This window comes from Erinaceus europaeus, chromosome 1 (genome assembly GCF_950295315.1).
Source record: "Erinaceus europaeus chromosome 1, mEriEur2.1, whole genome shotgun sequence".
In the NCBI taxonomy this organism is placed as follows: domain Eukaryota; kingdom Metazoa; phylum Chordata; class Mammalia; order Eulipotyphla; family Erinaceidae; genus Erinaceus; species Erinaceus europaeus.
Window position 1 is genome coordinate 74,191,141 of NC_080162.1, and position 25,830 is coordinate 74,216,970.

Below are 25,830 nucleotides of genomic sequence, written 5' to 3' on the forward strand. Positions count from 1 at the left end.
CTGCATTATGCTATCTCCTCCCTACTCACAGCCTGATTTTGTCACAGACCAGGTTGGTGGGTTGGCAGACATTTGAACTCAGGCCTGTTAGACCCTGACCTTTCGCTGTCTCATGTTGTGCACTGTAGTTATTGGCAGGACAGCAAAAGTGAGCATTCCTGACTTTGGATGAATTGAGATTGGGGGCACCTTTCTCCCCCAATCTTCACTCAGTCTTCCCTCAGTCCCTGACTATAATCATTGCTTTCCCTAGAGTTCTCCTTCCCTTATATCAAGACCCAGAGTGGAGCCTGGGGACTTCTTTTTTTTTATTTTTTTTATTTAAGAAAGGATTAATTAACAAAACCATAGGGTAGGAGGGGTACAACTCCACACAATGCCCCCCGCCCAATCTCCATATACCACCCCCTACCCAGTAGCTTTCCCATTCTCTATCCCCCTGGGAGCATGAACCCAGGGTCATTGTGGGTTGCAGAAGGTAGAAGGTCTGGCTTCTGTAATTGCTTCCCCGCTGAACATGGGCGTTGACTGCCTGGGGACTTCTATTGGGTGTGAATTTCATCCTTTGCTTTTTGTCACACAGTGTAAGACAGTGTGTGCAAAGGTGGTCTACGTTAATTCTTATGCATTCCCTGGGGCCTGTCTACAGGCCAGTCTGTACCCTAATTTTCTCTCTCTCCCTCTCTGACATCTCCCATGCCCTAGGATTGAATTCTAGGCCCACCATGTTGGCAACAAACCAGCAGAGGAATGCACGAGAACCAAACAGAGGGAAATTGGATCCTGGGAAGACACAGGCCAAGATCCGTCTAATGCGGGTATAAGGCGCTTCCTTCCATGTGCACTGGGACTCAGGATGTGGGTGTTGGCAATAGGAAAATGGGCATGCAAATATGCACTGGACACTTCTTGGGTGTCTGACTTGAAATATTTCTTCCCTGTGGCCATGCTTATCATTACCCCTGTAATGATACACATGGGGAAACTGAGGTGCAGAGAGGTAAATGACTTACATTAAGGCACAGGGCCAGAGAATGGTAGTGCCAAGGACCAGCTAAGGAAAGAATTCCCAATTGTGTGTAGGATTCAAGAGAATAATCAGAATTTTTATTTCATTGCATTGATAACATAGTGATTGTTCATTTGAAAGTTTTCAGTAAACTTCTAAAAAATTTTTTAAAAATATTTTATTTATTTTCCCTTTTGTTACCTTTGTTGTTTCATTGTTGTAGTTATTGTTGTTGTTATTAATGTCGTCATTGTTGGAGGATAGGACAGAGAGAAATAGAGAGAGGAGGGGAAGACAGAGAGGGAGAAAGATAGACACCTGCAGGCCTGCTTCACCGCCTGTGAAGCGACTCCCTTGCAGGTGGGGAGCGGGGGACTCGAACTGTGATCCTTCTATGTGTCCTTGTGCTTCACGTCATGTGTGCTTAACCTGCTGCGCTACTGCCCAACTCCCTTTCAGTAAAATTAAAAAAAAATATTTATTTATTCCCATTTGTTGCTCTTGTTGAAAAGTTTTCAGTAAATTAGCCTTTCAAGGAATACAGTATATTCAGAAGCAAGGCATAGTATCTTATTAAAATTCTCACTTCATCTGAAAAAGTAAGCCCAGAGTGGTAAAACTCTGATGACAACAAAAATAAACAATAACAAAAGGTTTTCATGTTAATTTATACAGCTTTATAAAATCATACTTTGGGGGCAGAGTGGTTGCACACCCAGTTGAGTGCACATGCTACAGTGCTCAAGGATCTGGGTTCAAGTCCCTGATTCCCACCTGCAGGGGGAAAGCATCATGAATGGCGAAGCAATGCTGCAGGGGTGTCTCTCTTTTCCTATCTTCCCTTTCCCTCTCAATTTATCTCTGTTTCTATCCAATAAACAGTTAAAATATGGGGAGTCCAGAGGTAGCGCAGCAGGTTAAGCGCACGTGAAGCAAAGCGCAAGGATCAGAGTAAGGATCCTGGTTCCAGCCCCCGGTTCCCCACCTGCAGGGGAGTCGCTTCACAAGTGGTGAAGCAGGTCTGCGGGTGTCTATCTTTCTCCCCCTCTCTGTCTAACCCCCCCTCCATTTCTCTCTGTCCTATCCAACAACAATGACATCAATAACAACAACAACAATCACTACAACAATAAAACAACAAGGACAACAAAAGGAAAGAAATAAATATTAAAAAAATAATTAAAATATTAAAGGAAAAATTTAAATAAGAAAATGAATTTTCTTGTTATATGTTACTTTTTATTTTTTGCTTTTATGACTTATGTTAGTCTTTGAAATAAATTTCAAATGATCTGAAATGAACAAGAGGTCTTTATTTTTGATAAAATATTAATACTTATAAATATGACAAAACATAGAAATCTTACTTCAAGAACATTTTAATGGCATAATTAACACTGTCTACTGTTAATATATAAAGAAATATGAAAATGTATTTTTTAAAATGTGTAATTCTTTTTTAAATTTTTAAAATTATCTTTATTTATTTATTGGATAGAGACAGCCAGAAATCGAGGGGGGGGGATAGAGAGGGAGAGAAACACCTGTAGCACTGCTTCACCACTTGTGAAGCTTTCCCCCTGCAGGTGCACGAATCTGGGTGCAGGGACTCGAATCTGGGTCCTTGCTCATTGTAACATGTGCGCTCAACCAGGTGCACCACCATCCAGCCCCTGTATTTTCTTTTTAAAAATAAATTTTATTTTATTTTATGCTTTCTCTTACTTGGAGTAACAGAGAGAAATTGAAAAGGGAAAGGGAGTGGTTCAGGGGATGGCACAGTGGATAAAGCACAGGGTTTTCAAGCATGAGGTCCTGAGTTTGATCCCTGGTAGCACATATACCAGAGAGCTGTCTGGTTCTTTCTCTCTCTCTGCCTATCATTCTTCATGAATAAATAAATAAAAATAAAGAAACAAAAAAATAAGGGAAAAGGTGATAAAGAGGGAGAGAGAAAGAGAGGCACCCGTAATACTGCTTCATTGCTTATTAAGCTTCTCTACAGGTGGGGCCTGTGTGTTTGAACTTGGATCTTTTAATATGGTAGCATGCACTCTACCAGGTGTGCCACCGCTCAGGCCCAGAAATTGTATTTTTGATGTTATTTTATCCTTACTTTAGAAGGGTTTATGTGTTTTTGATATAAAATATTTGCTTGAGTCGGGTGGTAGTGCAGCGGGTTAAGCGCACGGTGGTGGCAAACGCTAGAAGAAGAAGCGCACGTGGTGCAAAGCGCAAGGACCTCTGTAAGGATCCTGGTTCAAGCCTCCAGCTCCCCATCTGCAGGGGAGTCACTTCACAAGTGCTGAAACAGGTCTGCAGGTGTCTGTCTTTCTTTCCTCCTCTCTGTCTTCCCCTCCTCTCTCCATTTCTCTCTGTCCTATCCAACAATGACCACAATAAAAATAACTACAACAATAAAACAACAAGGGCAACAAAAGGGAATAAATACATATTAAGAAAATAAAAAAACACCAAAAACATGAGCTTGAACAGTTTGATTCAAAAAGGTATGCCTCTACAATTGTCTCTTTTAATCATTCATTCATTGAATTGGTCAATAAATTGTTGAGCACCTACTAATCACCAGGCCCTGTTTTTATATTTTTAATTTTTTATTAACTTTATTTATTTATTGTATAGAAACATCCAGAAATCTAGAGGGAAGGGGTGATAGAGGAGAGAAAGAGAGACACCTGTAGCACTGCTTCACCACTCGAAAAGCTTTCCCCCTGCAGATGAGGACCAGGGGCACCAGGCCCTGTTTTAAATGTGGGCATTCATCAGTCATGTTGCCTCTGATGCCGGGGATCTCACATTTTACAGGGAGAGACAGACAACTCACATGACAAATCAATATGTACAGCGATGATAAGAACTGAAAACTCTAGAGAAAGATAGAAATAGGCTGGGGTTATGGGTTGACCTGCCAACACCTATGTCCAGTGGAGAAGTAATTATAGAAGCCAGACCCACCACCTTCTGCACCCCATAAAGAATTTTGGTCCATACCCCCAGTGGGGATAAATGTTAGGGGAAGATGACCAGAGGGCTCTGAGCTTCAATTCTATCAGGACCTGAAGAGAGAGAGGGAGAGGGAGAGGGAGAGGGAGAGGGGGAGGGGGAGGGGGAGGGGGAGGGAGAGAGAGAGAGAGAGAGAGAAAGAAAAGGACAATCATTCAGAAGTAGTAGACTTTAGAAAGGAAGAGAAGGCAGGAACATAGAAAAAAATGGACAAATATATGTAAATATAGATAGTTGTAGATAGAATAGTGAACATGTAGCTGTGATCTTGGGAGAACCAATGCAGTTTCAAATGGAGGGAATGGGGACACAGAACTCTGGTGGTGGGAAAGGTGTGGAATTCTACCCTCTTTTTTCTTTTTGCCTCCAGCGTTATTGATGGGGCTTGGTGCCAGCACTACGAATCCACTGCTCCTGGAGGCCATTTTTTCCTCTTTTGTTGCCCTTGTTGTCTATCGTTGTTGTTGTTAATATTATTGTTGTCGTTGTTGTTGGATAGGACAGAGAGAAATTGAGAGAGGAGGGGAAGACAGAGAAGGGGAGAGAAAGACAGACACCCGCAGACCTGCTTCACTACCTGTGAAGGCGGGGGCTCAAACCGGGATCCTTACCTGGGTGCTTGCGCTTTGTACCACATGCACTAAACCCGCTGCGCTACTGCCCGGCCCCCTTACCCTCATTATCTTATAATTTTGTAAATCAATATTAAATTGCTAAAAAAAAAAGAAAAAGAACAAAGAACTTTGAAAAAAGGAAAGTTGGGGGCTAGAGGCACAAAGGAAGGAGTAGCAGTGGCTATTTTCAGTCAGGGTAGGCTGCTATGGTAGTGGCATGTAAAGGAGGGATGTTGCAGGCAAAGGAACCACAAGTGCAAAGGCCATGAAGTTAGTATAGCTGGAGCTGGTGATGGGGAGGAAAGACAGCAGGGTGTGTGTATGAGTGGGGGTAAAGAGGACATCATGTATAAGGCGCTATTATTGTTCACTACTAGGCTTTATGTTTTTCTGCAGAATAAGACAGAAAGACCTTGAAGGAATCTGAGGTGAGTAAGGAGGATATGATTTGACTTATTTTTTTTTTTTTTATTTTTGTTCCAGTGATGAAACCCAGTTTTTGCTTTTGTTTTTCTTATGACCCTGGGGCCTTGTCACGTCTGACTTGGGTTTTTACTGGTGTCCTTGGGCTGCTGCTACTATGTGGAAAATAGTTATTGAATGCAAGGGAGAAGCAGAAACTGCCCAGTTGTTTTGTTCTTGAGGATGGAGTAAGCTTCTAACTCTGTGTCCCACCCTCAGGCAATGATTTATTCAGTCTGTAGCTCTTGAGAAAGCCAGGCATCATGCCAGGAGTTAGAGACACAGCTATGCACATGGCATTCAGAATCTATGCTATTATGAAGCTTTAGATTTGGTGGGGAGTAAATGAATTAAAAAAACCCAAAGAATAGTTCCTCATCAATTTATTCAAGCTTATATATGAGGCTCTAGGTGCTGTCCTAGGAGATTCAGCAGTGACAAAATAGTGCCCTTCCTGGCTTTGACATTCTAGGAGGGAAGACAAAAGAAACAAGAAAATTATTGGTTAGGGGTTGATAAGTTGGTAGGAGAAAAAAAATTGGGATGGGAGGAGACAGAATTATAAATTACAGTGGTGTGAATACAGATTGAGGCAAGGGGCAGGAAGGAAGCAAAGCAGGGTTACTACCTTCAATCTGGTGGCCAGGGAAAATCTGTTTCTAGAGCAGAGGTCATTAACTCTCCACAGTTAGAAACACCTAGGGGTGGTGTGTGTGTAAATAATACAGATTCCTGGGAACAGCCTTATCAATACTGACATAGTAGTCCCAAGACTTGGAGACTGACATTTTTCATAAGGCTACTTTTGCTTCCTGTGGGTCGTACTTGGAGATATTTTGGTCTGGAGATGTAGAAGCAACATCGTGGAATGGCTAGGAGCCCAGGCTTCAAGGACAACAGCTCTGTCATGTGTGACCTTGGGTAAAGTTTCTGAATCTTCTGCTTCTATAAATGTGCCCTGATAATAGTGTCAAGTGAGATAGTGCACCTGGTGTGTTTAACATGATTTGGGGCACATGGTAAGCACTATGTACATTTGTATTTATTTATTTATTTTTAGGTATTTTAAACTTTATTCAGGGAGACTGAGAATAATCACATGTTAGGTAGAGAGAGAGAGACAGAGAGAGGGAGGGAGGGAGGGGGAGAGAGAGAGAGAGAGAGAGAGAGAGAGCCATTTAGAGCCTTTACTCACATGTTGGCAGGCTCACCTAGGCAGAGAGGGCAAGATACATTTGCACTCTTACTCTTGCTTTTCTATGAGGTATTATGAGATCTGAGAACTAGGAAAGAGGTAGTTTCTGGTAAAGGATAGAGAAATGAAGAGGAACAGAAGGAATACAGGAGAAAGTACACATGCATGGCAGAGGTAGAGGCTAGAATCCGTGAATGTCAGCTCCCGTTCACTAAGCACACAATGAGCATGTGAGGTACAGCTTCTAAATGGCTTGAATATTTCTCTTTTTTAAAAAATATTTATTTCCTTTTGTTGCCCTTGTTGTTTTATTGTTGTAGTTATTATTGATGTCGTTGTTGGATAGGACAGAGAGAAATAGAGAGAGGAAGGGAAGACAGAGAGGGGCAGAGAAAGATAGACACCTGCAGACCTGCTTCACCACCTGTGAAGCGACTCCCCTGCAGGTGGGGAGCTGGGGACTCGAACCAGGGATCCTTTCTCCAGTCCTTGCACTTTGCGCCAATGCGCTTAACCCGCTGCGCTACCGCCTGACTCCCTTCTTTATTTTTTACAGCAGCTCTCTGAAGCATACATGTTGCCTAACTTTTAGAATGAGTAGAGTGGTATTCTAGGAGGCCAAATAACTTGCTCAGATTCGTATTGATGGCAAGTGGCAGAGGTAGGATTTCAACCAAAGGTTCACCTTAAAATCCAAGTCTTTTTTTGCTACCAGGGAAAGAACCCAGGACCTCATGCATATGCAACACTGCTGGCTGCCTCCTAGTGCAACTTTTGTTTTTAAGTTTTGAGAGAGGGGAAGAAAGAGAAAGGGAGAGACAGAGATAGGAGAGACACCATAGCATTGCTCCACTCATCCATGGAGCTTTCCTGGTGTTATCTATGGTGCTCCCATGTGGTGTTGGGGCTTGAATCAATGTCCCCATATAGGTCAGGTGTGTGTTCCTTTACTGGGTGAGTTGCCTGTTGGCCCTAAAATCCAAGTCTTAAGTCACTGAGAAGTCTAGCCATGCTTTGCAGCTTTAAGCTCACTCAGTTTCTTGTATTATTGTAGTAGACAGACAGACATTGGCAGTAGGAGGTCTGCCTTTTCACCACAAGTAGCCTGTATGATTTTGGGCAAACATTTTTGTGTGTATTTTATTATTTATTTATTTATTTATTGGGCAGAGACAGAGAAATTGAGAGGTGAGGAGGAGATAGAGAGGGAGAGAGACAGAGAGATACCTGCAGCCCTGATTCACCACTCGTGAAGCTTTCCCCCTGCAGGTGGGGACTAGAAGCTTGAACCTGGGTCCTTGAACACCATGATGTGTGCCTTTAACCAGGTGCCCCACCGTCTGGCCCCTACTTTATTTTATTTTATTTTATTTTATTTTATTTTAATAAGAGCAAAAGATAGATATAGAGAGAAGAACCTTGGAGGCATAAGCATGAAAGTCTTTTGTATAGCCATTATGCTATCTCCCCTGCCCTTGGGCAAGTCTTTTTTTAAAAAAATGTATTTATTTATTTATTCCCTTTGGTTGCCCATGTTGTTTTATTGTTGTAGTTATTATTGTTGTTGTTGTTGGATAAGACAGAGAGAAATGGAGAGAGAAGGAGAGGACAGAGAGGGGGAGAGAAAGATAGACACCTGCAGACCTGCTTCACCACTTGTGAAGTGACTCCCCTACAGGTGGGGAGCCGGGGGCTCGAACCTGGATCCTTACACCGGTCCTTGCACTTTGCACCATGTGCGATTAACCTGCTGCACTACTGACCGACTCCCTTGGGCAAGTCTTGTAACCTCTCTGAGCTTCTACCTCTCAAATAAAAAAGTAAACATGAGGCTGTTAGAGGATAAATTGATACCACATGCCATTTGTTGAGTGAGACACAGTACCCAACACATAGATCATCAACAACTGCTATTTTTTGCATGTCTATTATTATTATTATTATTATTTACCAAAGCACTTATCAGCTCTGGATTATGGTGGTACAGGGAATTGAATCTGGGCCTCAGGGGCCTCAGACACAAGAGTCTCTCTGCATAAATAACCATTATGCTATCTACCCCCCCCAAGACCTCATTTTTTTAGTGTGGCCTTAGAGGATGAGTCCTGGATACATGTGTGATACCACTGCTGAACAGTCCAACTTCTCTCTCTCTCTCTTTTTAATATTTACTCATTCCCTTTTGGTTGCCCTTGTTGTTTTATTGTTGTAGTTATTATTGTTGTTGTTATTGATGTTGTCGTTGTTGGATAGGGCAGAGAGAAATGGAAAGAGGAGGGGAAGACAGAGAGGGGGAGAGAAAGACACCTACACACCTGCTTCACTGCCTGTGAAGTGACTCCCCTGTAGGTGGGGAGCCGGGGGCTCGAACTGGGATCTTTAGGCAGGTCCTTGTGCTTTGTGTCACTTATGCTTTGCACCACCTGCGCTGTCGCCCAGCTCCCCCAACCTCTTTTAGGTTTAATAAGGGCATTCATTGTATGAAATGAGAATACTTAGCTCAGCTGACTGATATGAAATTGTGGTGAATGTCAGACATTGACCTATCACTCCTGCCACCATATCTCCCTGGGGAGTTTGTATTGTGACTAATTATTAACATTATGTTTCATTGATTCTCAAAGCCAGTGATAATAAAGCACGCCTTTATTTACCCACCGATTAAATACTTGTCGGTTAGATTGTGACATGCTGCCAATTGTAAGATGCAACGCCACCTCAGAGATGTAAAAATCACAGGGGAAATTGGCAGTTCAAAATGAGCCAAACAGTTGGAGGTGCTTGGGGCCGGCAGACAATGGGGAACCGCCGGTGCGCTATGGTCGCATTTACGAGTTGAAGCCAAAAGAGGGTGCGCGCGCAGCGGGAGGGCATGGCTCCCAGGCTCTCTGAGGTTGGGGGTGTTGACCCGTTGCATTTTTCTGGTCCTGTTCACTCCATCTGCAGTGCATGGTCAGGAGCCGGCGAACCTCCTTCCAAGAGCTCTGTAATCACGAACAGTTACTCATCAGGCTCAGTGAGGACCTTGTTAAGGACATCCAGGACATCGAGGACAGCTCGGCCTTAAAAGTGCGGGAGATGCTGCAGCATCAAGACATCCTTGCAGTGAGGGAAACCCCCCCCCCCCGCAGTAACCTGTTTGTACCTGGCACTGCCCTCCTGAGTCCTAGGGCGCCCTCTCTTGGCTTTCCCCCAGTCCATTTGCACTTGGCATGGGAAAATTTGTCACTGAGTGGTTTGACTGTGAATATCTCCCTCATATTTAACAGCAACTCTCCGAAGCAGGTATTCCTTTTTAACCTTTAGAATGCATAAAGTGGAACTTTGAAAGACTAACTTGCCCAGGTTCCCTTAGGTGGTAAGTGATGGAGGTAAGTGTGATTTGACTCTTAGTCACTACGTGATTTAGCCACTCTTCCTATATTTGGAAGATAACATCTCTTCTCCCCTTCATTCCACCTATCAGAATCAAACTAAAATTCCAGGCCAGCACTTACCACTGGGAAGCTTTGAGTTAACCTCTGAGCTTCATAAAATGGGATTCAGTAGCACCCGCTCCAAAGAGATGTACTTGCACAAAGTAGGTATGCAGGAGAACACAACTGACCACAGATGCTTATATAGTGTGATTCTAAGTGCTTTGTATTACAGCTATATATGACTACCCTGTAGGGGTGAGCACTATTGATCTGATTTTACGTATGAAGAAATGAAAGCAGAGAGGCTATGGAGATAACATACGTAAGGTCACCTTCAAGGTCACCTGCCTACCAAGTATCAAAACTGGGATTTGACCTGGTTGAGCTCACATGTTAAAATGCACAATGACGGAAGTCCGGCAGTAGCACAGCCGGTTAAGTGCACTTGGCGTGAAGCACAAGAACCAGCGGAAAGATACCAGTTCGAGCTCCCGGCTCCCCACCTGCAGGGGAGTCGCTTCAAAGGCGGTGAAGTAGGTCTGCAGGTGTCTATCTTTCTCTCCCTCTCTCTGTCTTCCCCTCCTCTCTCCATCCTATCCAAGAATGATGACGACAACAACAACAAAACAACAAGGGCAACAAAAGGGAAAATAAATAATAAAAAAATGCACAAGGACTCAGGTTAGAGCCCCACTCTTCCCACCTGCAGGGGGAAAGCTTTGCAAGAGGTGAAGCAGGGCTGCAGGTGTCTCTGTCTCTCTTCCTGTCTATCACCCCCTTCCCTCTCGATTTCTGGCTGTCTCTATCCAGTAAATAAATAAAGATAATAATAAAAAACAAGAGCATAAAAAACAAACAAAACCAGCGGGATTTGAACCCAGGCTATTTGGCACTAGTCTCTGCACATCTCCTATGTTGTGATGAAGTGCTACCCATGCTTGGTGATGGTATTTGCTGTCTGTGGATGAGGTGTGACTTTGTGGAGAGATCAGAGAGCACTTTCTGTCTTCTCTGAGGTGGTATGGGGTTTGGGAACTGTTGAGATGGTTGGATGTTCTGGGGGGGGGATCCAGGAATTGGGCTGGAGAAAAGTCAGATGATGACTTAATGGAGAGGTTAATTATCTTTTAACTGTAAGAGAAGAGAGAAATTGAGTTCATCTAGAGTCTGTGAGAAATGAATATTCAGACTTCTTGAGGATTTAATTGGTCTGTTGGTGCTTCCTTGAGAAAATATTAGAAGTTTGTTTTCTCATAGTTCTTTAGTCTGGAAAAATAAGATCAAGGTGCCAGCAGGGTTGATATTTGGTAAAGCCAATCTCCTGGGTGCAGACAGCTACCTTCTAACTATCTACGTATGTTCATGGTCAGATGACTTTACATTTTCTTTGTGCATGTGTGTATGTGGGTGGGAGAAATCTCTGGCATCTCTTCCTCATCTTGTAAGGATCCTAGTCCTGGGGCCAAGTAGTAGAGCACCTGGTTAAGCACACATGTTACATTGTACAAGGTTTGAGCCCCTGGACCCCACCTACAGGGGGAAGCATTGTGAATAGTGAAGCAGTGCTACAGGTGTGTCTCTCTTTCTCTCTCCCTCTCTATCTCCTTCTACCTTCTCTATTTCTGGATGTATCTATCCAACAAAGATAAAAATTTAAAAAAAAAAAAAGGATCCTAGTCCTTTTGACCTCATTTGCCATAATTGTCTCTCCAAAAACAGTGACACCTTGGGTTAGTATTTCACTATATGAATAGGAGTGGGGGACAACTCAATTTATGGCAGAGGCCAAAAATATAGAGAAGTTGTTAAGTTCAGTGAAATCTAGTAGAATATTCTCCATTCCTGGACAGAGTCACTGTTTGACTTTCTTTTTTTTTCTTTTTTCCTCCTCCAGGGTTATTGCTGGGCTCGGTGCCTGCACCATGAATCCACCGCTCCTGGAGGCCATTTTTCCCCCCCTTTTGTTGCCCTTGTTGTAGCTTCGTTGTGGTTATTATTATTGCCCTTGTTGACGCAATTCGTTGTTGGATAGGACAGAGAGAAATGGAGAGAGGAGGGGAAGACAGAGAAGGGGAGAGAAAGACACCTGCAGACCTGCTTCACCGCCTGTGAAGCGACTCCCCTGCAGGTGGGGAGCCGGGGGCTCGAACCGGGATCCTTACGCCGGTCCCTGCGCTTTGCGCCACATGCGCTTAACCCACTGCGCCACCGCCCGACCCCCACTGTTTGACTTTCTTAAAGTGGCCTGCTAACACTTTTTTTTCCCCTGTCCTTCCTGAGGGTATCTTGTGGGCTTTTAGAAAACAGTGATCAGGGGAGTCGGGCATAGCACAGCGGGTTAAGCGCACGTGGCGTGAAGCACAAGGACTGGCTTAAGGATCCTGGTTCGAGCCCCCGGCTCCCCACCTGCAGGGGAGTCGCTTCACAGGCAGTGAAGCAGGTCTGCAGGTGTCTGTCTTTCTCTCCCCCCTCTGTCTTCCCCTCCTCTCTCCATTTCTCTCTGTCCTATCCAATAACAGTGACAGCAGTAACGACAACAACGATAAACAACAAGGGCAGCAAAAGGGAAAATAAATAAATATTAAAAAAAATAAAAAAAAGAAAACAGTGATCAGTGGGACGTTTAAAATTTTTAAAAAAATATTTATTTATTTATTCCCTTTTTGTTGCCCTTGTTGTTTTATTGTTGTAGTTGTTATTGCTGTCATTGTTGTTGGATAGGACAGAGAGAAATGGAGAGAAGAGGGGAAGACAGAGAGGGGGAAAGAAAGACACCTGCAGACCTGCTTCACTGCCTGTGAAGCGACTCCTCTGCAGATGGGGAGCCGGGGCTTGAACTGGGATCCCCACTATGTTCTAGTGCTGAGCTACCTCCCCAGCTATTGTAGGATTTTTTTTGTCTCCAGGGTTATTTCTGGGGTTCAGTGCCTGCACTACAAATCCACTGCTCCCGGAGGCCATTTTTTCCCATTTTGTTGCCCTTTTTGTTATTATTGCTATTGTTGCCATTGTTGTTGTTGCTGTTGGATAGGACAGAGAGAAATCGAGAGAGGAAGGGAAGACAGAGAGGGGGAGAGAAAGATAGACACCTACAGACCTGCTTCACCACCTGTGAAGCGACCCCCCCCTTCAGGTGGGGAGCCAAACCGGTTTCTTTACGCTGGTCCTTGTGCTTCACATCAAGTGTGCTTAACCTGGTGAGCTACCGCCTGACTCCCCTTTGCAGGATCTTAAACAGGAAAAGGATGTGGCAATTTTTAAAAAAGATTTTATTTATGATTCATTAGAAATGATAGGAGAGAGAGAGAGAAAGAAGCAGACATCACTCTGGTACATGTGCTGCTGGGGATTGAACTTAGGACCTCATGCTTGAGAGTCCAATGCCTTATCCACTGCGCTACCTCCTGGACCACGGAAATTTGTTTTTTTATAGGAAAGATGATCATGATTGCAGTGTGGAGATTGGCTCACTTGGGAGATCCTTCTTTGCTATGCACACAGTCTGGGTTCGATCTCCCCAGCAGTCTACATGGGAGCTCTATAACACTGGGAGAAACTTTGGTGCTGTGGTATATCTCCTCTGTCTGTAGATCTATCTCTCTCTGGAAAAGTCATCCTGGAGTAGAAAAGTTCTGGTGATGACAAGAAAAGTACAGTATTTCAGACAGGAGATTTAGAGAGTTTGAATAAGATTGATTGTTAGTGAATGTGGAGAGAAGAGCATTCCTATAAGCTCCATCGAATTAGTGTCATTTTGGATGAGATGGAGGCTAGGAAAGGCTACCTAGGTGGGAGGTAGCATCACTCGGTGTGGAGGGTGGTAGGAAAGGGGAAAGTTTAGAAATTAGGTACATGTTTTCCAGCCTCTGTGCAGAGTTCTAGACCTGGAAGTGGAGCTGTGATTGGGGACTCCTCTGAGAAGGTGGCTGGGCCCAAGGCAGACTATGCTTCCTGAGAGCCCAAGCTTTGGCTGTGTCAGCAGAGGATTGGAGTGAGTTGATGCTGTCACTCCCACAGACCATCATGGACATCTTGGAGTACTCGAACAAGAAGAAGTTGGAGGAGTTGACAGCAGAGTTTGAGGACTGGAAGGAGAAGGAGGAATCCAAGATGAAGTGTAAGGACCCCAGGACACATCTTTTGCTCCTCACCAGCCGTAGATGAGGACAACTTCAGGACATGCATCTTGTACCTACCTTTTGGAAATTACCAGGCCCACCATCTCTCTTCTTAAACAGATTAAGTTGCTACAATGCACAGTCAACAGCTCACTTGTCAGGCATTTAGCACTCTCAGGACATGTATCATTGCAACTACCTTTGAGGCAAGGACTTCTCCCATTTTATAAATGAGGGAACTGAGGCCAAGGGAAGTAAGGTAGTCTTTCGGAGTTCTATAGCTGTGAACAAGAATCTGTTCACAGCCTCCCTTGGCTTCATGCCCAAGTAGTGGTGTGATCAGCCTCAGATGTTGGGATCCCCTTCATGGAGGGCAGCAGGATACGATTTGTCTTGATCCTGCTTGACTGTAACTTTGTAGCCAGTATTCCTCTACTCCCTGGGCTTATTGCCTTGTAAATGAGTGTATAAAGACACTAAGGTCCAGAGAGGGACAGCATTTTTTTTTAAAAAGATTTGTTTTGGGACTGGGTGGTGACACACCTGGTTGAGCACACATGCTACAATGTACAAGGACCTGGGTTCAAGCCCCCAGTTCTTACCAGTGGGGGGAGTGCTTCAATAATGGTGAAGTAATGCTGCAAGTATCTCTTTCTGTCTCATTCTCTATGTCCCCCTTCCCTCTTAATTTGTTTCTGTTTCTATCCAATAAACAAGTAGGTAAAAAAATAAATATAAAAGATGTTTTTTAAAATTTATTTATTTTCCCTTTTGTTGCCCTTGTTTTATTGTTGTAGTTATTATTGTTGTTATTGATATTGTCGTTGTTGGATAGGACAGAGAGAAATGGAGAGAGGAGGGGAAGACAGAGAGGGGGAGAGAAAGATAGACACTTGCAGACCTACTTCACTGCTTGTGAAGCAATTCCCCTGCAGGTGGAGATCTGGGAGCTCGAACGGGATCCTTAATGCTGGTCCTTATGCTTTGTACCGCCTGCTCTTAACTCGCTGCACACCGCCCGACTCCCCAAAAGATATATTTTTAATAGCTTTTAAAACATTTTTTAAATTATCTTTATTTATTGGTTAGAGACAGCCAGAAATCAAGGGAGAGGGGAGTGACAGAGAGGGAGAGAGACAGACACCTGCAGCACTGCTTCACCACTTGCAAAGCTTTCCCCATGCAGGTGGGGACTGGGGGTTTGAACCCAGGCCCTTGAGCATTGTAATGTGTGCTTAACCAGGTGTGCCATCACCCAGCCCCAAAAGATGTGTTTTATTATTATTATTTTTTTTTATAAAACTGATAGATAACAAGGATCCAGGTTCGAGCCCCCAGTCCTCACTTTGCAGGGGGAAAGCTTTGCGAATGATGAAACAATACTGCAGGTGTCTCTCATCCTCTCTATCTTCCTTCTTCCCTCTTGATTTCTTTTTTTTTTAAAGTATTTATTTATGTATTTATTCCCTTTTGTTGCCCTTGTTGTTTTGATTTCTTTCTTTTTTTACAGCATAGACTGAGTCTTTTAAATTTTCTTTCTTTCCTTTTGCTGCCCTTGTTTTATTGTTGTAGTTATTATTGATGTTGTTGTTATTGTTGGATAGGACAGAGAGAAATGGAGAGGAGGGGAAGACAGAGAGGAGGAAAGAAAGAAAGACACCTGCAGACCTGCTTCACCGCCTGTGAAGTGACTCCCCTGCAGGTGGGGAGCTGGGAGCTTGAGCTGGGATCCTTATGCTGTCTCTATCCAATAAAGGAATAAAGAAAAAAAGAAAGAAAAGAAGAGAGAGAGAAAAAGAGAAACACAGATAGAGGTTGGGAGGTCAGGGCAGCACTCTGGCATAAGCAGTGCTGGGAATCCAACTCAGGACCTCCTGCTTGTAAGTACAGAACTTGCCTGTTGCTTCCATTTTGTGCCAGAAACTCTAACTTGGGTCCTCATGTGTGGTAAAGAGTGTGTTCGCACAGTAGGACCGGCATAAGTATCCAGGTTTGAGGCCCCGGCTCCCCACATGTAGGGGAGTTGCTTCACAAGCGGTGAAGCAGGTCTGCAGGTGTCTGTCTTTCTCTCCCCCTCTCTGTCTTCCCCTCCTCTCTTCATTTCTCTCTGTCCTATTCAACAACGACGACAACAACAGCAATAATAACTACAACAATAAAAAACAAGGGCAACAAAAGGGAAAATAAATAAATATAAAAAAGAATGTGTTCTACTGAGTGAGCTACCTCCTAACATTACTTAAAAATTTTTTTTAAAAAAGATTTTCTCATTCGTTATAACAGAGAGAGGTGGGGAGAAGAGAAGAGAATGCAAGAAAAGGATGGAAAGAGGACTAGAGCACTGCTCAGCTCTGGCAGAAGCTGGTGCTGGGTATTTAACCTGCAACCTCTAAGCCTCAGGCATGCAAGCTGGTGCTCTAATTGGCTGAGCTAGCTCCCTGATTCCAGAGAGGGACAATCTTGGTTAGGATCATCACTAGCTTAGGAATCTTGTGCCAGTTTAATTTTTCTTTCTTATCTAGTGTTGTCTGTCTTTTCTGCTGGAGGATAGAAGATTCTCTGGAGGCTTAATTTTTAAAATTTTTATTATTATTATTATTAGTTCTCCTTTTTTTAATTAAATTTTTACCAGAGCACTGGTCAGCTGTGGCTTGTTGGGGTGTGGGGGATTGAACCTAGGACTATGGAGCCTCAGGAGAGTCTCTGCAAAACCATTATGCTATCTACCCCCACCTGCAGCTTAATTTTCATCACCTCTGTGTGAGCACCTTTAACCCAGATCTCAGGCCAAGAGAGCTTTGCTTATCATATCTCTTGGGGAGAGGGATCCTTAGGGAGGGCCTTACTTCCTGTTTCTTCTGAACTCTGCAGACCTGGAGCAGCAGTTGGAACAATTAAATGCCAAGATCCAGAAGACCCAGGAGGAGGTGAACTTCTTGAGCACTTACATGGACCATGAGTACCCTGTTAAGTCAGTCCAGATCTCTACCCTTGCACGCAAACTGCAGCAGATAAAGGACAGGCAGCAGGTGGGTGAGCCCTAAATTTTGCCTTGATAGACATTGCAAGAGGCAGGACTGATGACCCACATCCTTTTTCTGGCCCCCAGGATGAGTTGGATGACCTCAGTGAAATGCGCAGGAAAGTCCTGGGGTCTGTGTCCAGGCAGATACATATGAAGAAACAAAGACGTCTGAACTTTGTGGTGGAAGTGAGTTGCCAGCTGCTATGGTGTGTGCTCAGATGCTGCCCCACACCAGCTTTCTTCCACACCCTCTACCTCTTGGCCCTCTGTACCCCCGCCAGTCTCTATTGTGCTCTGCTGTGTAGTAATAGACTCTTGTGGGGGCCTCTCCTTCCTCCACAGAAAGCCCTCGCTCCCCATCAGGAGGCTCTTCTACAGAGGACCCGGGACACTCAGTATTTGCTGGAGCATACAAAGAGGTTCAGAGAAGTGAGTGAACAGGGAAGGCCATGCTCTCTTTGTGGGACCAGAGTGGTAGACTGGCCCCAGGGTTTGTCCTGATCTGGTGTTCTGAGGGTCTCTAACTCCTTGCAATCACTGTCACTCATCATTCCTCTGAGAAAGAGGTTAGTATTGGTCTGGTCCACTCTCACTAACAACCATCACTAATCATGACCCACTAATGACATCACAAGGCATCACACTCAATCCTCATTTTACTGTTATTAACCACCCCCTTCTCTTTGCCTTTTAATTCTTGCTGTTAACTGGCACCCATTATCAGTAGGGCAGGAGAGACAGCATAGTGGTTCTGCAAAAGACTTGCATACCTGAGGATCCAAGGACCCAAGTTCAATCCCTGGCACCATCATAAACCAAAGCTGAGCAGAGCTTTTGTGAAAAAGAAACAAACAGAAATCAAGTGTTAAGATCTTCACCATCACTACCTTCTTGCATTCACTTTCATTATTTCACTAGTTACACAAGTGAATGCCCTGCACCATCTCTGCTGCCCCTACCAATCCTTGTCATCAAACATTTCCACCACTCTGCAGTCTGTCTTCATTATCCAAGAGCCCATCTCTTAAAATTTTTATTAGTGATTTAATATTGATTTACAAAATTATAAGATAACAGGGATATAATTCCACCCCTTTCCCACCACCAGAGTTCTGTGTCCCCATTCCCTCCATTGGAAACTGCATTAGTTCTCCCAGAACACAGCTACAGGTTCACTGTTATTTCTATAACTATCTATATATCTATATTTATATATATTTCTCCATTTTTCTATGTTCCTGCCTTCTCTTCCTTTCTAAGTTACACCTACTACTTCTGAGTGTCCTTCCTTTTTTTTTCTCTCTCTCTCTTTTTTTTTTTTTTCCCTCTCTGGGTCCTGATGGAATTGGAGTTCAGATTCCTCTGGTCATCTTCCCCTGACATTTACCCCTCTGGGAGTATGGACCAAAGTTCTTTATGGGTTACAGGAGATGATAGGCCTAGCTTCTATAATTGCTTCTCCACTGCACATGAGTGTTGGCAGGTTGATCCATACCCCAGCCTGTTTCTATCTTTCCCTAGTGGGGTAGAGCCTCTCACTTTTCTTTGTTTTATTATTTATTTATTCCCTTTTGATGCCCTTGTTGTTGTTTTTTATTGTTGTAGCTACTATTGATATTGTTGTTTTTTGGATAGGACAGAGAGAATTGGAGAAAGAAGGGAAAGACAGAGAGGGGGAGAGAAAGATAGACACCTGCAGACCTGCTTCACCGCCTGTGAAGCGACTCCCCTGCAGGTGGGGAGCCGGGGCTCAAACCGGGATCCTTATGCCGGTCCTTGTGCTTTGCGCCACCTGCGCTTAACCCACTGTGCTACTGCCCGACTCCCGAGCCTCTCACTTTTGTCAGCACCACCAAACATAGTCACTAACTTGTGAGACTCCTGTGGGCATGGAGCTCAGGATGTATCCTGGCAAAACCCAGGACATTTCTTTAGATGCCTTTCTTCTTTGCTCATTTTGCTCTTTTCTCCATTTGATTAAGAGGATATTTAATTTCTCACTCTCTCCTGCTGGGTTTCTCCCTCAGATTGTTGACAGGTTTGAGAAGGAAATACCTGTATTAAAGGCCTCAGTGGAGCAGCTTGAAGTTCAAGTCATGGATCCCCGAGAGGTCATTTTTGCAGATGTTCTGCTTCGGAGACCCAAGTATGTAGTCATTTTGCAGCAGCCTCTTAACTAGCCATGCTCTAGGCTCCCCTCCACCCCCTTCTCAAGGAGGCATCTGGGTGTGAAAGACAGAAGCCTGCCCAGGGTGGGAGGGAACCTGGATTGAGTTTTGGTTCTGCTGCTATTCATGTGCCAGATGGGACCTTTCCCATCTCTGGGTCTTGGCTTCCTTGGCTGTTTGTTTGTAGACAGCAGACTCAGTTAGGAAATCTCTGTGAATTCTTCCACTTTCTAGATTCTATGTTTTATCTAAGTGGGCATGCCCTTAAGCTTCTGGATTGTTTAGGAAGACTTGAGTGATTGTTGGAAGATATGCCACATGGAGAAAAGCATGTCCTGGGGCCAGTTGGTGGTGCACCTGGTTGAGCATAGGTTACAGTGTTATAGTGTTACAATGCTCAAGGACCCTGGTCCCCACCTACAAGGGGGAGGCTTTGCTAGTGGTGAAGCAGTGTTGCTGGTGTCTCTCTGTCTTCCTATCACCCTCTTTCCTCTTGATTTATGACTCTCTACCCAAAAAATAAAGATAATAAAAAATTGAAAGAGAGAGAAAGAGAGGAAAGCATGTTATTTTCATCTGGTAGACTCTTGGGCCCCCCAAAAACTTTCTTCCTTTTTTTTTTAAAGAATTTGGTCAATTTTATTTTTTTATCTTTTAATTATCCTTATTAATTTATTAGATAGAGACCAGAAATTGAGAAGGAAGGTGGTGGTGGTGGTAAAGAGGGAGAGAGACAGAGAGACACCTGCAACACTGCTTCACCACTTGCAAAGCTTTCCCCCTACAGGTGGGGACCAGGGGCTTGAACCTGGGTCCTTGTGCCTTATAACATGTGTGCTCAATCAGATGTGCCACCACCTGGCCCCCTTTCTTCCTTCTAAGACCTGCTTTCTGCCTCCTGTCACTTGATCCCCTGTGTTTGAGCATGGGGATCCCAATAGGCCAGGCTTCTCCATGATGGTGCTCATGGGCCTTGGGATACTGTGACACTTGTGGGTTAGATCTTGCCATTTGTGAATTCATTATTATTATTTTTAGTCTCCATATCTGTCTCCTCGCCCTACCCTTTTCTTTCTTTTTTTTTTAATCTTTTTTTTTTTAAATTTTTTATTTAAGAAAGGATTAGTGAACAAAAACATAAGGTAGGAGGGGTACAACTCCACACAATTCCCACCACCCAATCCCCATAACCCACCCCCTCCCATGGTAGCTTTCCCATTCCCTAGCCCTCTGGGAGCATGGACCCAGGGTCGTTGAGGGTTGCAGAAGGTAGAAGGTCTGGCTTCTGTAATTGCTTCCCCGCTGAACATGGGCGTTGACTGGTCGGTCCATACTCCCAGTCTACCTCTCTCTTTCCCTAGTAAGGTGTGTCTCTGGGGAAGCTGAGCTTCAGGACACATTGGTGGGGTCTTCAATCCAGGGAAGCCTAGCCAGCATCCTGGTGGCATCTGGAACCTGGTGATTGAAAAGAGAGTTAACATATGAAGCCAAACAATTTGTTGAGCAATCATGGATCCCAAGCTTGGAATAGTGGAGAGGAAGTGTTAGGGAGGTACTCACTGCAAACTCTAGTGTACTTCTGCTTTCAGGTATATATTTTGCAGTAGTTTATGGATATGTGTGCACATAAGCTCTCTCTCACAGAAACTGGTGTATATCTAGATTATGGGACTTTGTTAGAAAGTGAACTACCTGAGATGAAATTAGAGTGTACTATAAAAGGAAAGGTCTCACCCGAGTAATGAAGTTGAAGGGTTGTCATTCCACACGTGAAGTCTCTGGATACAGTCTGAGGTGAAGCATGTTGAGGTGGCAATCGTTGCGCCCTACCCTTTTCTTTCCTCTTCCTTTATTCCATCTTCTGTTCTTTTCTTTAAAAAGTACTGTCTAGGGAGTCGGGCGGTAGCACAGCGGGTTAAGCGCACATGGTGCAAAGCGCAAGGGCCAGCTTAAGGATCTTGGTTTGAGTCCCCGGCTCCCCACCTGCATGGGAGTCGCTTCACAGGCGGTGAAGCAGGTCTGCAGGGTGTCTATCTTTCTCTCCCCCTCTCTGTCTTCCCCTCCACGCTCCATTTGTCTCTGTTCTATCTAACAATGATGACATCATCAACAACAACAATAACCACAACAATAATGAAAAACAACAAGGGCAACAAAAGGGAAAATAAATAAATAAATATTTTTAAAAATACTGTCTAGGACCAGCAAAATAGCTCACTTGGATAGTGTGCTTACTTTGTCATGTGCAAGACTCAGTCAGGTTCAAGCCTCAAGTGAGGCTCAGAGAGAGGTCAAGGAGGAGTGGTGGTGGTGAATTCAGAGCCAGGGAAGATAGGACAGGGGGTTTGGGAGAGGAGGGGCAGCCTCAAAAATAGGTGCAAACAGCAGTTCAGTTTATGCGTGATTGCAGTGTGAAGTTATCAGGTAGGTGTCTGTGTGAGTGCAGACCTGAAGACAGGAGTGTGGCCATTGGTTTGGCTGCAGGTTGGTTGTGTGCAGGTTTCCCCCTTTGAAAGTAGAATGTTTATATTTGGCATTATATATTAGTTTTTGGTTTTGGAAATACCCTAGAATTACTCCATGTGAGTTTGTGGTAACATTGTCTACAGATCCAGAAAATAACTTATCAAATATCATACAAAATTGCAATGTCCTACTTTTGGATAGCAGGGGGACCCTATGTAGAGATGCATATTTTCTGCTATCCTGAAAAATGTCAAATATACAAAAGAGTTGATTATAATGAAATACCTAGTTGCTCATCTAGATTTAGGTATTGATATATTTTTGCCACACTCCCTTCCTTACTATCCCCCCAGAGTATTAAATATTGCAGAATTGTAGGACATCCTGGCCTTTTGTGTCCACATACTTTAGTGTGCATCAGCAGCTTTTGAAACCAGGAAAGTAGAGGAGAGAACTAGAAGAGTGGAGAGAGAATGTGGCTCTGCCGTATTGTCACAGCTGATGTCTGATGTGGCATAGACTGTATTGCTACTTGTATGGAAAGAGTAATTGCCTGCCATTTGCTGAGCACTTTGTTCATGCCAACCTAGTGTCCTTTAATCGACTTGCCAGCAACTGCAACTGAAATTGGAGTTACTATCCAATTTACTAATGAGGAAACTGAGTCTCACCTAGAGTCTTTCACATAATGGGTGCTTATTATGTAGCTGTCAGCTAGAGGCTTGAGGCTTAGAGAAAGATCATGTGCTCAAGGGGACACAACCAGATTTCCAAAACCAGTTCTTGTGATGCCACAGAGAGTTCTTTTTCTGAGAGGCCTCAACATTGCAGAACTGAGCTCCTGCTGTTTCTTAACCTCAGAACTCTGCTGGGGAACATGTGTCTTGACAAACCTATTCCCCATTTTTTTTGGTGCTATTATTATTTTGTGCTATTTTGTTGTTAGAGAAAACTGGAGTTATAAAAACTTAAGAGTTTGCATTGGAGTTGAGATCCTTCTTACCACAGGTGGGTACAACATTGGCACAGGATTGATCGTATTGCAGCCACCTCTTAGTCTGGCCAGTCTTCCTCTGTTTGGCCGTCTTGGGAGTCTGACCTCTCACTTCCTAGCACAGGCCAGAGAAAACTGTAAACTTTACCTCCCAATGTGTTACTGGCTCCTTCCAACATGGTCAGAGCCTTGACCTGCATTGACCAGGACAGCCTCATCCTTTCAGGGTGCTCTCACCATGAGCACTACCTGATCTTGCGGTATGATGTCGTCTGTTGAGGCTCCATGAGTCATGGTCTGAGAGACTGTCTCCTGGCTGGTCACCTCAAGGGTGTGGAGCTAGCTCCAAGGTGTGGACAACTGGTTGTATTGTGGCAGCTGGGCTGCAGCTACCACTGCTGCTACCATGAGGAAGGGGTGAGGCAGTGCACATCCTCACTGCCTTCTGTGTACCGTATCACAGCCACCACTTTTTTGCTTCATATATGTATGATTTTATTGTTCTTGGATGACTTTTTCAGATAGAGACAGACACACACAGAGGGACAGACACCATACCATGAAGATTCTCCTGGTGCCATTACTTCTGGTGTGGTGCCAGAGGTTTGTATGTGGGCCATGTGCATGTTAAGGCAGATGCCTTCCTAGGTGAGCTATCTCTCTGGTCTCCTTTTCCATTTTTTAAAAAATTGTTACCAAGGTTATCATGGGCTTAGTGCATGCACAATGAATCCACCTCTCCTAATGGCCATTTTTTCCTTTTTTTAAATCTTTTTTTATTAGAGAGTCTGAGAGGAGAGGGAAAGATTGGGAGACTAATATAATATAATATAATATAGACTAATATAGACCCACAGACCTGTTTTACTGTTCCTGAAACTTCCCCCCTGCAGGTGGGGAATGAGGGTTTGAACCTGGGTCCTCGCACATTGTAATATGTGTGCTCAACCAGTTGTATCTCCTCCCTTTTCTATTTATTTTTTGCCTCCAGGGTTATTGCTGGGGCTCAGTGTTGGCACTATGAATCCACTGCTCCTGGTGGCTCTCCACCTGCAGGAGAGTCACTTCACAGGCGGTGAAGCAGGTCTGCAGGTGTCTATCTTTCTCTCCCCCTCTCTGTCTTCTCATCTTCTCTCCATTTCTCTCTGTCTTATCCAACAACGATGACATCAATAACAATAACTACAACAACAATAAAAAACAAGGGCAACAAAAGAGAAAATAATAAATATAATAAAATAAAACTTAAAAATTTATTATCTTTATTTATTTATTGGACAGAGACAACCAGAAATTAAGAGGGAATAGAAAGAGAGAGAGAGAGAGAGAGAGAGAGAGAGAGAGACCTGTAACACTGCTTCACCATTCATGAAGCTTTCCTCCTGCAGGAGGGAACTGGGGGTTTGAACCCAGTTCCTTGCTCACTGGAACATGTGTGCTCAACCAGGTGCGCCACCACCCGGCCCTCCATTTTTTTCTTTTTTCTTTTATTTTTACTTATTTATTTATTTTTTTATTGGATAGGACAGAAAGAAATTGAGAGAGGGCTGGGAGATAGAGAGGAAGAGAGAAAGGTGGATACCTGCAGACGTTCTCCATAGGTGGGGAGCTAAGGGCTCACACCCAAGTCCTTGTGCTTAGTATTATGTGTACTTAACCAGGTGCACCACGTTCCAGCCTCCCATTTTTGATATTTACCTGGGAATGTGGGTACATCTCCTCTGACATGAGGCACACAGTTGGGCTTTGCAGTCACAGGTTATAATTTGGACTGACGCTCCTCAGAAGAACAGGGCTCTCCTGAGGGCAAGGTTTGTGGCCCTGCCACTCTGGTGTCTCATGCTTGACTTCTCACACTCTTCTTTGTTCTTTCCTCTCAGGTGCACCCCAGACATGGAAGTCACCCTCAATATCCCTGTGGAAGAACTGCTACCCTTTTAGATGTCAGGCCATGGGCCACCCCTCCCCTCACTCTCATACTTGGAACCTTACATTGTCTGCTTTCAAGACTGTGTCCCCATATAGACCCTGTTCTGTCATCCCTCGATGCTTCCTTCCTCTCTTCCCTTCCTTCCTCTCTTCCCTTCCTTCCTCTCTTCCCTTCCTTCTTCCTTCCTTCCTTCCTTCCTTCCTTCCTTCCTTCCTTCCTTCCGGCTCCCTCCTCCTTTCCCTTCTTCCAGGTTGGTGCTGTTACTCAGGACAGGTGGGAATTCTCAGTAGAGCTTGCCACTCCTTTTTAACCAATAAAACTGTGTTAGCACTTGCTCTTTGCCACTTATCAGCAAGACCTTGTAAAGGGTACAGTAGGAATGGACTTTGTCTTAAACACTGAGAGCTGTGGAAATAGAATCATGCTTATACAAAAGACTTTCATGCCCAAGACTCCAAGGTCCTAGGTTCAATTCTTAATACTAAGCCAGAGCTAAGCAGTGCTCTGACAAAACAAACAAACAAACAAACAAACAACCCAAACCAAAACAAAGCCCTAAAATCAGGAGGGAGCAGGTGCTGACTATAGCTGGGACTCTGAGCTACCTAAGAAGTGCCAGAGTGACCCCATGCTTGAGCCTCTCTAGCTCTGCAGCTCCAGCTACCCCTTTCCTGGTTTGTGCCCATACCTGTTGAGGCCAGTGGCCTGGGAGGTTGCTGGGCCTTCCTTATTGCTGGCATTTCTCTTATAGCCCAGCTCTCTCTCCATTGTTTTTACGCAGGCTACATATAGACATGAACACAAATCCACACTCAGGGATGTAGTCAGGCATAGTTCCCCATCTGCTATGTACTCTCCTTGGTGGGCTGAGTGATGTGCCACCAGTTCACCTTCAGACAAGGACTCAGTGCTCCAGATACTGGGGTTGCTGTTGGCAGTATCCTTCATTGCCAGGTCACAGGGTGTGCTTAAATTGCATACAGATTCAGTCCTGCCCCACATTCAGTGATTGCTTCATGTTTAAGAAGCAAAGGTTCAGTCCTCTCATAACTAATTTGGACAACATGGAAGGGTTATTTTTGCTTCTGAACCCCTTGGGCCTGCATTGCAGATTGATCTCTCCCAGTCTTGCATACATCTGCTTTCTTTAGTTGTCAACTCCCAGGGCACTCATCAGTAAACCTTCTGCACCTGCTACTCTTTGGTAAGAGTTGGCTTCGCTGGGCCCAGACCACTGCAATTCCCCAGAGTCTCTCTGGCTGCTCACATATCCACTCTGTGTGTCAGGAGACTTGGTTACCCAAACAGAACACCCAGCTCAAGTTGATCTAAACAGTAAAGGGGTCCAGTAGAGTCTAGGTGAGATAACCAGGAATCATGTGAGGGCACTAAATACCAATTTTTGT

At 44.3% G+C, this 25,830-nt stretch overlaps 1 protein-coding gene across 4 annotated transcripts in view; it reads left to right on the top strand.

Annotated features, from left to right (window-relative positions):
• The window catches only part of C1H20orf96 (chromosome 1 C20orf96 homolog), a 33,967-nt gene extending 9,210 nt beyond the window's left edge, over nucleotides 1-24,757 (top strand). Inside the window, exons 5-12 of one of the 4 annotated variants that reach the window (XM_060187992.1) lie at nucleotides 706-818; nucleotides 9,251-9,409; nucleotides 13,741-13,840; nucleotides 16,713-16,870; nucleotides 16,951-17,052; nucleotides 17,209-17,295; nucleotides 18,894-19,012; nucleotides 23,016-24,362. In XM_060187992.1, the coding sequence (XP_060043975.1) occupies nucleotides 706-818; nucleotides 9,251-9,409; nucleotides 13,741-13,840; nucleotides 16,713-16,870; nucleotides 16,951-17,052; nucleotides 17,209-17,295; nucleotides 18,894-19,012; nucleotides 23,016-23,019 (842 nt within the window). In that variant the 3' untranslated portion in view covers nucleotides 23,020-24,362. The other 3 variants (XM_060187986.1, XM_060187975.1, XM_060187995.1) reach the window with 3 other exon arrangements.
• Nucleotides 24,758-25,830: the final 1,073 nt, after the last annotated feature.